At 48.8% G+C, this 12,988-nt stretch overlaps 1 protein-coding gene across 2 annotated transcripts in view; it reads left to right on the forward strand.

Annotated features, from left to right (window-relative positions):
- LOC147096967 (sterol O-acyltransferase 2-like) overlaps positions 1-12,988 on the forward strand; it is a 243,951-nt gene that overhangs the window by 121,723 nt on the left and 109,240 nt on the right. For both annotated transcript variants that reach the window (XM_085972667.1, XM_085972665.1), the window contains 2 exons: positions 8,145-8,229; positions 9,843-9,888. In XM_085972667.1, the coding sequence (XP_085828793.1) occupies positions 8,145-8,229; positions 9,843-9,888 (131 nt within the window). The remainder of the gene's footprint in view (positions 1-8,144; positions 8,230-9,842; positions 9,889-12,988) is intronic.

The raw sequence follows: 12,988 nt of genomic DNA on the forward strand, positions 1-12,988 counted from the left end.
TTATATTGAAAACATACACGGGGCAAAGAGTGTACCCCATCAGAAAAATAGAGGTAGAAGTGGTCCACAAGGGCGAAGAAAGCCAAGTAATGGACTTATATGTGCTACCTGAAGGAGGTCCACCACTACTAGGACGGGAGTGGATTAGGAAAATGAATATGGACTGGCACTCCTTGAAGGCACTAATGGTAGATTCCGGGGAAACAGATGTCAAACCTAAACGATTGTCCAGAATATTGGATGATGCTAAAGAGGTGTTCCAGCAGGGACTGGGAACACTGAGAGGAATTACGGCAAACATCAAGATTGATGAACATGCACAACCAAAATTTTTTAAAGCCAGACCGGTACCCTATGCAATACGACCTACTGTTGAAGCGGAACTGGAAGCACTAGAACGTTCAGGTGTACTGTCTAAGGTAGATTGGAGTGAGTGGGCTACGCCCATTGTTCCCGTTATGAAACGTCCTGCGAGCAACAAGCCAGGAGATCCAGGGAAGGTTCGCATCTGTGGAGATTTCAAAATCACCGTTAATCCGGTGCTTCACACGGTGCAGTATCCGCTTCCACGGATTGAGGATATTTTCGCTTCATTGTCTGGCGGGAAACACTTCACCAAGATAGACCTGGCGCAGGCGTACTTGCAGATGGAGGTTGAGGAAGAGTCACGCCAATACCTCACGATCAACACGCATCGAGGGTTGTACCGGTACAATAGGCTGGTTTTTGGAGTGGCATCGGCTCCAGCAATTTGGCAGAGGGCCATGGAGCAGGTATTACAGGGAATTCCAGGCACACAATGTTACCTGGACGATATTCTGATCACAGGTGATGGTGATGAACAACATCTCGCAAACTTGAAACTGGTGCTCAACAGACTGAAAGAGTATGGACTTAGAGTAAATCGGCAGAAATGTGAGTTCTTCCAGAAGCGGATCTCGTACTGTGGCCATGTCATTGACCGGGAGGGGCTTCATAAGTCTCCTGACAAGATTGAGGCAGTTGTAAAGGCTCCCGCTCCGGAGAATGTCTCTCAGTTGAGGTCGTTTCTAGGATTAATTAACTATTACCATAAATTTCTGCCAAATCTATCCACGGTACTGCACCCGTTAAACGCTCTTTTACAGAAAGGGGTACCATGGGAATGGGGCGAAAACTGTAAGAAGGCATTTCGCAAAAGCAAAGAATTGATCACCTCAGAGGAAGTGTTGGCTCACTTCAACCCGACACTGCCTATTCGGTTGGCTTGTGATGCTTCTCCATATGGTATTGGGGCAGTACTCTCACACAAGTTGCCAAATGGCACGGAAAGGCCAGTCGCGTTTGCATCCAGATCATTGACCTCCGCTGAGCGCAACTATGCGCAGATCGATAGGGAGGCTCTTAGCCTTGTATGGGGAGTGAAGAAGTTTAATCATTACCTGCAGGGCCAAAAATTCACACTTCTGACAGACCATCAACCGTTGGTATCCATTTTTAACCCTAAGAAGGGTGTTTCGGTGATGACAGCGCAGCGTCTCCAGAGATGGTCTCTTTTCCTAGGGGCACATCAATATCAAATAGAATTCAAAGATACGAAACAGCATGGCAATGCTGATGGGCTGTCGCGCCTGCCACTACCTGAAGAAGAAGACACGACGAAAGTTGACCCTGTTGAGTTATTTCATTCGACCATCATCGAGTGTTTACCAGTCACCAATGCAAGTATTGAAAGAGAAACCAGGAACGACCCGACACTGTCCAGAGTCTACGAGGTGACAGTGAAAGGATGGCCAACACGGGGTGATCCTCTGTTACCGGCATTTTCGGCAAGGCGAGACCAGCTGTCCGTCTGCCATGGTACCTTGATGTACGGGACAAGAGTGATTATTCCTCCCAAGTTAAGGGAAAGAGTTTTAAACGAACTGCATGAAGGTCATCTGGGGGGAGTTAAAATGAAAAGTCTTGCTAGGGCTTATGTCTGGTGGCCGGGTATTGACCAACAGATTGAGGAGTTAACGAAAAGCTGCGCTGGGTGCCAAAAAGTGCAAAATGCACCTCCGATAGCACCGCTACACCCATGGGAATGGCCTTCAGCCCCATGGCAACGCGTACACATTGACTTTGCTGGTCCATTCATGGACTCCATGTTCCTAATCGCGGTGGACGCACATTCCAAATGGCCAGAAGTCATCAAGATGAATACCACTACTTCAGAAAAGACAATTGCGGTGTTAAGAACAATATTCGCAAGGAACGGATTGCCAGAACAGATCTGTTCGGACAACGGACCACAGTTTGTATCGGAAGAATTCCGACAATTCTTAAAGAAGAATGGAGTAAAACATTATACCTCTGCCCCATATCATCCGGCAACAAACGGGTTGGCTGAAAGCTTTGTCCAGACATTCAAAAAGGCAATTAAGGCCATGAACGATGATCAGATTCCGCTGCAACACAAGGTCGACAAGTTCCTGATGTCATATCGAAACGCCGATCATGCAGTGACTAACCAAAGTCCTGCCATGATGTTTTATAACAGGAGGTTGCGGTCCAAGTTGGACTTGTTAAAACCAAATGTGCGGAGGGAAGTGGAAAACAAACAGTTTCAGCATATTAACAACAAGACCACTCGAACTTTCGACGTAGGACAACCAGTGTTGGCAAGGGGCTATGGAAACGACAAATGGCAGTCCGGAACAATCCGGGCCAGACAAGGACCTCTGATGTACACCGTAGATATTGGTCATAATGTGATAAGGCGTCATGCGGATCAACTGGTAGAGTCGAGAGCAAGGGTCGAACCCATGGTTGTGACAGAGACAACTGTGGAAGACGTTAATGAACCTGAAGCATCTACCTCGGCAGGGAATGTACTTGATGATGATGACACCCAATACATTGGAAACCAAATAGAGGAGGCACCTCAACAACAAGAATCAGAGACTACTGAGAGGCGTTATCCAAGCCGCATCAGAAAGCCTCCTGAGAGACTGAACTTTTGAACTGTTATACCTGAAGTTATATATGTATATATGTTATTATGTTATGTTAAATGGGGATATGACTGTTAAGCTAAAAAGGGAGGATTGTGGTGTATGTAACCTGTTCCACCTTAAGAGAACTTAAGCCTGTTCCACCTTAAGAGATGTACTACTTTCTCTGGCTGCTGTATACGTAATACCGGTGGCGACCACCGGTATATAAGCACTGTGTAGTAAGATTGTATTCAGTATAGTCCCTACCTCCAACCAGTAAAGACCTGTTGAATTTACTCTTGTAGTCTGTGTAGTAATTATCACTATAACACACAGACTTAACAGGCGGCATAATTAGAAAAGTTGGAGAATTAGCGCCAGGCGTTAATGCTTTAGACTGCGTGCAAAATTTATGCTGACTGCTCAAAGAAATGATTGGAGCACTAATTCAAGTCTTTAAGCCCAAGCTCATTGGCGTTACACTCAAACGGTGGACCAATATCGGGTGTAGTCTAATCGCAGGTCATGATTGCCACAGGCTTTTTTCAGTACTTAAAGGGGAGATTCATTGATGCTGCAGCACCTCATTCTCAGCATTGCTGGCTGTGCAGCTGGCTCAGCAAGCAGCAGCAGGACAAGGAGAAAGAGCCGGAGGACTGAAGCAGGTGTGCACATGGCAGCGCCATGCCCCAGGGAGAGAGCCTGCAGATTCTGCGATGAAGCATTGGAGACGTTGGTGTTCACTGTGCAGAGACAGAGGGCGGTGCTCTACCCGGCAAGTGGCAGGAGGCCCTCTCCGCAAGTCTTCCACACCATGTGGAGGGAGGTAGCGCAGCACATCTTGGGCAGCACTGTGGTCCCCAGGACCCACACACACTGCAGGAAGAAATTTAACGACCTCACTCGGGTGGTCAGGGTGAGTGAATGCTTCAACAAATGCTACATACCACCATCTGAACCATAGTCTGCACACACTGCCCAAAGCACCACACCCCCAGCACTCACCCACCAACAATCTCTACCTACCAACACTCACATCCACATCTCACACCTTGCACACAATGACAGCTATTCAACTATGGCAGGCAGATCTCCCAAACACATTGCTCCACACTCACACACTTTCCCTTTCTCTTGCAGGCCAAGGTGGCTCACAACAGGAGGGAGCAGGAGCACACAGGCTGGGGACAAGCCGACACCCAACCACTGCCTGAGCTAGAGACTCGAGTGCTGCAGATTATTGGGCACCAGGTGGTGGGCGCCATGGCCACCGGCGACGTTGACCCCCTTGGGGACAACAACAGTATGTTCATCGCTACTCCTTCTTCTCACATCCCACTTCCACCTCACCCCACAAGCATTTCACACTTTCCAGCTAATCATGCTGTATGCATGCATTTCTCCCTTCCTGCCCCCTCCCCTCACCTTAACCTGACTCTTGTGCCTTTATGCTTTCAGATAATCAGCAAGCACCTGAGCAGCCTGTCCCTGAGGGCACCGTAGAGAGCGAGGCGGGAGAAGTGGAGGAGGAAGAACACACCGTGTCACTGCCTGTCTCACCCGCAGACACCAGCTCAGATACTGGCACTACGCATTCTTTAGAGGCTAGTATAGTAGTGGGATCTGCACAGGGTGAGGCACTGGGGACGAGTGGGCTGCAGCAAGGCCAGAGGGAAAGGGTAGCTCAGGAGTCAGCTCCCCAGGGGGTGAGTTCGCGCGCGAGATCTGCTACACAGGACTCAGATGAGGTCCTCGATGGGGAGGCCTTTAGAAGAAGGGTGATGGGCATGCACACGGAGATGATGGATGCAATGGCAAGGGTGCCCGAGAGCCTCTCGGCAATGGTAAGGAGCGTGGAGGAGTCCGCCTCCAACATTGCACAGAGCTCTGCGCACACCATGGAGCCCATCATTTCCAGTGTGCAAAGGATGGTAGACTCCCAGAGAGACCGTGGCGACCCAGACCTAATGCCGCGTGTGATGGACGATCTGGCAACTTCCATTGCAGCACAGGCGGAAGCGACACAACGTCTTAGTGCTGTAATGTAGTCTATGCTTGGTGACATCCAATCTCAGACTGCTCTCATGCAGTCTCAGCTTGATGCCACACAAGCTCTGACTGCTGCCATCGTGGCTGGGTCTACCACCATCGACCGGGGCTTTCACGGTGTCGCAGCAGACCAGCAATCTGTGCTCCAACAGATTGCTAGGGATGCTGAGGTGCTGCCCCAGGGGAGTGGCAGTGGGTCAGTGGAGCAGGAACCTGCTGTCCTCTCTCAGGATGACAGCATTCCTGCTCCCACCACTGCCACTCCGCCATTGCCCTTGTCATCCAGCCAGCCCAGACTGCTGCCGCCCATGCTGAGGTGGTGCAGTCTACAGCCGGGCCTTCCAGGTCCAGAGCTGGTCGAGGGCGTCCTGCAAGGCCATCTGAAGTCTCCCGCACGGACACTCAGCAGCCTTCCACCAGTCCTGCTGCAGCCACTGGGCCAACTCTTCGTAGGAGCACTAGAGTAGGCAAAGGCACAGTAACACTAAGGGATTGCACAAGGGTGAATAGTTAATATTGTTGTTGTGAATATGTGTTCACTGATTTTTGATAAATTTATTATTTCAGTTTGGATTCTTTTGTGGCATGTCTCATTTCAGCTTTGTGCTGTGATATGGCCTGTGACAGGGATGGAATGATGGGGATGTGGTGAGCACCGGGGATCTGGGGTTTCATTCATTCGAACCACAGTCTGATGAGGCAGTCATGGACCGCCCTTCCGGCCGATTGAGTGGCTGCCTCTTCCCTCGCTCCTGTTCCTCCTCCTCCTCTTCCTCCTCCTGAGGTGGTCCTGCCATCCCTGGCGGCAAGGGCTGGGTCCTCATGATGGCCAAGTTATGGAGCATGCAGCAGACCACCACGAAATGGGACACCCGCTCAGCCGAGTACTGGAGGGCTCCTCCCGAGCGGTCAAGGCAGCGGAACCATTGCTTCAGCACCCCGATGGTCTGTTCGATGATGTTCCTGGTGCAGCATGGCTCTCATTATATGAGCGCTGGGCAGGAGTGTTGGGGTTGCGGAGGGGAGTCATGAGCCAGGTGGAAAGCGGATAGCCCTTGTCTCCCAGCAACCAGCCGTGAGCTTGTTGTGGTGGCTGGAAGAGTCTGGCGCAGGATGAAGGCAGCGTGGCTGCTGCCAGGATAGCGGGCATTGACATTGAGGATTCGCGGTCTGTGGTCACACACCAACTGCAGATTAAGCGAGTGGTAGCCTTTGTGATTACGGAAGATCTCAGGATTGTTATGAAGTGCCCGCAAAGCCACGTGGGTGCAGTCAATGGCGCCCTGCACCATGGGGAATCCCGCTATCCTGGCAAAGCCACATGCACGCTTGTCCTACTTCTCTCTGGTGATGGGGAAGGAAATGTAGTCCCTTCTCCTGCTGTAGAGAGCCTCTGTGACCTCCCGGATGCAGCAATAGGTGGTGAACTGCGAGATTTTAGCTATGTCTCCTGTTGCAGACTGGAAGGATCCACTGGTGAAGAAATTGAGGGCGACGGTGACCTTGACTGTCACTGAGAAAGCCATGGTCAAACTGACCTGAGGCTGGAGGTCTGGTTACAGCAGGTGGCAGAGCTCTGTGACCACCTCCTTGATGAAGTGGAGCCTTCTAATACACTGCTCCTCACTTAATTAGAGGTAAGAGAAGTGCTCTCAGAATACCCTCGGAGGGTAAGGCCTCCTGTTCAGAGCCCTGATGGCCCTCTTCCTCCCTCTGGCCACATGTTCCAGTCTTTCTCGCTGCCTCCGCTCCCTCCGCCGTAGATCCTGGAGGGCGAGGTCGACTGTCAGTACAGCCCCCATTAATGTTACCAAGTGTAGCAGTTTGATTCTTTGAAAAATAAATGTAATGACTTTTTAGTTGCTACAACACTCCTGATACTAAATAACCTCAAAATTATGGAATGGGACTGTTGCACATGTGAAACTGACAAGAAAGCACTGAAACTCCACTAACCTACAGCTGTACTTCATTACTGATGATCCCTTTTTATTAACATCCCTGGAGCCGGCCTCCTGCTGCTTCATGCCAGCTCTCCCTGTCGCTGTTTCCTCCAGCGACAATCAATTTCGCAGATCAGGCGGCCAGTGAGCGTTGCACACTCACTGACATCACGATCCGCCTGGCGCTGAGGCTCCCGACGATAACTGTGCTGCGAGGGGTGGGGGGTGGGGGGCATTTGGTGTGTGGCGCTGGATTCACCTCACCCCGGCGATAATGCTCTAGCACCCTGTTAGCGTTATCTGCTGGCGCTAACAGGAGGCGCTAAGGTACCGAATTTTTCTCCCAATGACTTTAATTCATTAAGTTCACCAATCCACCAGCAATAACCCCCCCTACCAGTCGAGTCCTTGGGTGTGGTGTGTTATCCAGTAACCATCCTCTGCAAATAGTTCTCTCTGCTGGAAGCCTGTCTGCTCTTCGCTCCGTTTGGTATCAAATGTTGTGAATTTGTGACCAGTTTTTGTGTGGAAAGGAATATACCACCCCCCAGTGGCACAACAAGGTATTACATTAGTAATCCCAGGTTGTTTATCCCCATCCTCCCACTCCTGTTCTGGAGTTTAGTCTATTTATTTTTTAATGTGTTGTATAAAAACACTTCTTCTGCCTCCCTCTTGCCCACAGGTTTCTCCCTCCTCTTCTCGATGTACTTCACTGGTGTTATTTTACCTCTGGTACCTCACCCATGTGCGAATCTAGCCAGTGAGTGGGGCAACATCACCTCTGACCCCGATGCTCACCCAGTGTCCATACCTCACCTCTGACCCCGATATCGCCCCCACCCAGTGTCCATACATTGGCTCTTTCAAGCAGTAGTCATTGGACAGAAAGCAGGGATGTGAGGCCCCATGGATCTTTCCTGTCCCTGGCCTGGGACACTGACATCCTAACTGCTCCTATTATATCATTTTTTACTAGACGCAGAAAAAAGTTCTGATAAATACAAGGAGTACGTCCAGGAAATGCACCCTGCAGCTTACTAATGATCTTCCCCAGGGAGACCAATGTCAAAGGAGTCTTAATACTGAGACTCCATCTTAAGAAAAAAGGCACATGACCAAACTATCCAGCAAATCTGACTGCATGAAATGGTGGTTTGTAACTTGATTTAATTTTTCTTCTTTTATTTGTTAGGTGAAGTGCTTCAGATGCCAGCGATCTCCTGTTACCTCTACTTCTTGTTCTGCCCCACTCTAATCTATCGGGACTCCTATCCCAGGTACACCATGTCACTAACCACTCACTCGGTTACAGGTGGCCTTCTCCTTGAAAGGGACCCCAGATTTCTTCCCTCCTGTCCTGTTGGGGCACAGGATCCACTCCCCGGTGCTCGTCCTTCAATTGTGAGCCAGACACAGGAACGTGTGAGCCCTGAACAGTCCACTGTGGTCCATCCCTCTCTTACCCCACTCTATCAAATGTTCCTCCAGATAATCATCCAACTCTCTCCTGAATTTGCTGATACAATCAGCCCCACTGCCTCGCTGGGAGGCCTGTTCCATACCCTCACCTCCCTCTGTGTAAAGGAGTTAAATTTAAACTGTCCTCTCACTCTCCATCTTCTAAGTTTGGGGCTGTGCCTCTTGTACAATCTGTGACTGTGTTAAACATATTGACGTTTATCTTGTCCATGTACTTTATGATCTTGAATCCTCCTGAGCCTTTTCCCGTGTGAACATTCCCAGTTTCTGCAGCCTCTCCCCGTAACCCAGGGGCCTAATCCCAGCTCTCCGTTTAGTTGCCTTTTGCTGCAGCCTTGGTGTCTTTCTCCTGATACAGAGCCCAGAACTGTACCCAGTACTCCAGGTGGGACTGGGCCAATGCTCTGTACAAAATCAATCACTCCCTGAGATTTCTGCTCTATCCCTCTATCCCTCTGGTTTACAGCCCAAGGCCCTATTTGCTCTCCTGTGTCATGCCTTGTAGAATAAGCTTACGTCGCCACTGGTTATTATCCATTCCCAATCTCAGGACTTAGCATAAGATTGTCAGCAATGAAGTGCCAGCGGGATATTCAACTGTGGACTGCATCATAGCCAAGCCTTATCCTGTCCTCACTGGACAAATACACACATGCATGTACTTTCCAGCAGGACTCACTGGGTTGTACTCAGGAGCAGGACCCCAGGCTAATTTCCTCCTCTCTAACCCAGGGGTACTGGTCCGAGTAGCAGCCCCACTGAAAGATTAGTTCACTCAGCACAGACCAGAGATCGAACCTGGGGCTTTCCTGCTCTGTGTGGCTCAGTCCCACGGCACTTACCCAGGAAGTGTGGGGAGCCTCTCTCACAATGTGGCGATGTTCAGTACTTTAAATGTCACTGAGTTAAAGGCACTCTACAAGGATTGGGTACGGACTCTGCGCTTACAGCTGTGGCTCAGTGGGCAGCACACTCACCTTTGAGTCAGAAGGTTGTGGGTTCAAGTCCCCCTCCAGGGACTTGAGTACAAAGTCTAGACTGACAGTCCAGTGCAGTACTGAGGGAGTGCTGCACTGTCGGAGACGTTGAACTGAGGCCCTGTCTGCCCTCCCAGCTAGACATAAAAGATCCCATGGCACTATTCGAAGAAGGGCAGGGGAGGTGTCCTGGCCAACATTTATCTCTCAACCAATACCACTAAAACAGATTATGTGGTCATTATCACATTGCTGTTTGTGGGAGCTTGCTGTGCGCAAATTGGCTGCCGCGTTTCCCACATTATAACAGTGACTACACTTCAAAAGTACTTCATTGGCTGTAAAGCGCTTTGGGACGTCCTGAGGTCGTGAAAGGCGCTATACAAATGGGAGACTTTCTTTTAAATCTCATCATGTGTCTGTTTTTATTGCAGAACCCCAAAGATCAGATGGAATTACGTGGCACTGAATTTTGCTCAGGTGAGAATGACGTCCTCCGGTGAAGAGGATGACACGCTGGTGGATGGTCATAGGAGTCAGTGAGCTCCCCAGCCTAACTCACGGTTCATTTGTATGTTTGAGCCTGGAGGGGGCTGAGATTGACTCCACTCCACTGGTTCCCCTCAGCCCCACCACTCCCTGCGATTTCCCCCAGAGTGACATTGGGCGCCTGAAATAGGGGGCAGGTTTTTTATAATTACAGACAAGTGAGGGGAATACGTCATATTCAAATCACGCAGCAGCACTGGGCAGAAGGGACACCTGTGGGTTCCGGACCTCCAGCATTGTTTTGGGTGGCGGTGGATGGGGGATAAATGTAACATTTAAATAGCCGGAAAAACTGTTGAGTCGATTCCAGAGTGATTGATTGATTGCAGGGTGATTGATTGAAACATAGAAACATAGAAGATAGGAGCAGGAGTAGGCCATTCGGCCCCTCGAGCCTGTTCCGCCATTCACTGAGATCATGGCTGATCATCCAAATTCAGTACCCTGTCCCTGCCTTCTCCCCATATCCCTTGATCCCTTTAGCCTTAAGAAATATATCTAACTCCTTCTTGAATATATTTAATGAATTGGCCTCCACCGCCCTGTGTGGTAGAGAATTCCACAGGTTCACCACTCTCTGGGTGAAGAAATTCCTCCTCATCTCTGTCCTAAATGGCTTACCCCTCATCCTTAGACTGTGACCCCTGGTTCTGGACTCCCCGGCCATCGGGAACATCCTTCCTGAATCTAGTCTGTCTAGTCCTGTTAGAATTATATAAGTTTCAATGAGATCCCCTCTCATTCTTCTAAACTCCAGTGAGCATAAGCCCAATCAACCCAATCTCTCCTCATACGGCATTCCTGATATCCCAGGTATCAGCCTGGTGAATCTTCGCTGCACTCCCTCCATGGCAAGAACATCCTTCCTCAGATAAGGTGACCAAAACTGCACACAATACTCAAGGTGTGGTCTCACCAAGGCCCTGTACAACTGAAGCAAGACATCCTTGTTCCTGTACTCGAATCCTCTCGCTATGAAGGCCAACATACCATTTGCCTTCTTAACCGCCTGCTGCACCTGCATGTTTACCTTCAGCGACTGGTGCACAAGGACACCCAGGTCTTGTTGCACTTCCCCTTCTCACAATCTATTGCCGTTCAGATAATAATCTGTCTTCCTGTTTTTGCCACCAAGTGGATAACCTCGCATTTATCCACGTTATATTGCATCTGCCATGCTTCTGCCCAATCACCCAACCTGTCCAAATCATACTGGAGTTTCTCGGCATCCTCCTCACAGCACACACGCCCACCCAGCTTTGTGTCGTCTGCAAACTTGGAGATATTACATCTAATTCCCTCGTCTAGATCATTTATATATATTGTGAATAGCTGGGGTCCTAGGACCGATCCCTGCGGTACCCCACTAGACACTGCCTGCCACTCGGAAAAAGACCCGTTTATTCCAACTCTTTGCTTCCTGTCTGCCAACCAGTTCTTTATCCAAGTCAGTACCTTGCCCCCAATCCCATGTGCCTTAACTTTACACGCTAATCTCTTATGTGGGACCTTATCGAAAGCCTTCTGAAAGTCCAAATACAAAACATCCACTGGTTCTCCCTTATCTATTCTACCAGTTACATCCTCAAAAAATTCCAGTAGATTAGTCAAGCACGATTTACCTTTTGTAAATCCATGTTGACTTTGTCCGATCCTGTCATGGTTTTCCAAGTGCTCTGCTATTACATCTTTTATAATGGACTCTAGCATTTTCCCCACTACCGATGTCAGGCTTACCGGTCTATAATTCCCCGTTTTCTCTCTACCACCTTTTTTGAATAGTGGGGTAACATTAGCTACCTTCCAATCCATGGGAACTGTTCCAGAGTCTATCGAATTTTGGAAGATGACCAGCAATGCATCTACTATTTCTAGGGCCACTTCCTTAAGTACCCTAGGATGTAGATAATCAGGCCCTGGGGATTTATCGGCCTTCAATCCCGTCAATTTCCCTAACACCATTTCCCTACAAATACTGATTTCTTTCAGTTCCTCCCTCTCATTAGACCCTATGTTCCCCGACATCTCTTGGAGGCTATTTGTGTCCTCCTTTGTGAAGACAGAACCAAAGTATGTATTTAATTGGTCTGCCATTTCTTTGTTCCCCATTATAAATTCCCCTGATTCTGACTGCAAGGGACCTACGCTTGACTTCACCAATCTTTTTCTCTATAAAAGCTTTTACAATCAGTTTTTATGTTCCCTGAAAGCTGACTCTCATACTCTATTTTCCCCCTCTTAATTAATCCCTTTGTCCTCCTTTGCTGAATCCTAAACTGCTCCCAATCCTCAGGTTTACTGCTTTTTCTGGCCAATTTATATGTCCTCTCCTTGGATCTTATGCTATCCCTAATTTCCCTTGTTAGCCACGTTGAGTCACCTTTTTTGTTTTATTTTTATGCCAAATTGGGATGAACAAATTCGGTAGTTCATCCATGCAATCTTTGAATGTTTGCCATTGCCTATCCACCGTCCACCCTTTGAGTAACATTCCCCAATCAATCCTACCCAACTCGCGCCTCATACCATCGTAGTTTCCTTTATTTAAATTCAGGACCCTAGTCTCTGAGTCAAATACTTCACTCTCCATCTTAATGAAGAATTCGATCATATTATGATCGCTCCGACCCAAGGGGCCTCACACAACAAGATTGCTAATTAATCCTTTCTCATTACATAATACCCAGTCTAAGATTGCCTGATCTCTAGTTGGTTCCTTGACATATTGGTCCAGGAAACCATGCCGTATACACTCCAGGAATTCCTCCTCCACAGTATTGTTACTAATTTGGTTAGCCCAATCTATATGTAGATTAAAGTCACCCATGATAGCTGCTGTGCCCTTATTGCACGCATCTCTAATTTCCCATTTAATGGCATCCCCAACCTCCGCATTACTGTTTGGAGATCTGTATACCACTCCCACTAACGTTTTCTGCCCCATGGTATTTCTCAGTTCTACCCATACAGATTCCACATCATCAGAGCTAATATCCTTCCTTTCAATTGTATTAATCCCCTCTTTAACCAG

Source organism: Somniosus microcephalus, chromosome 33 (genome assembly GCF_052327205.1).
Source record: "Somniosus microcephalus isolate GS21.2 chromosome 33, FLI_Smic_1.0, whole genome shotgun sequence".
NCBI lineage: Eukaryota > Metazoa > Chordata > Chondrichthyes > Squaliformes > Somniosidae > Somniosus > Somniosus microcephalus.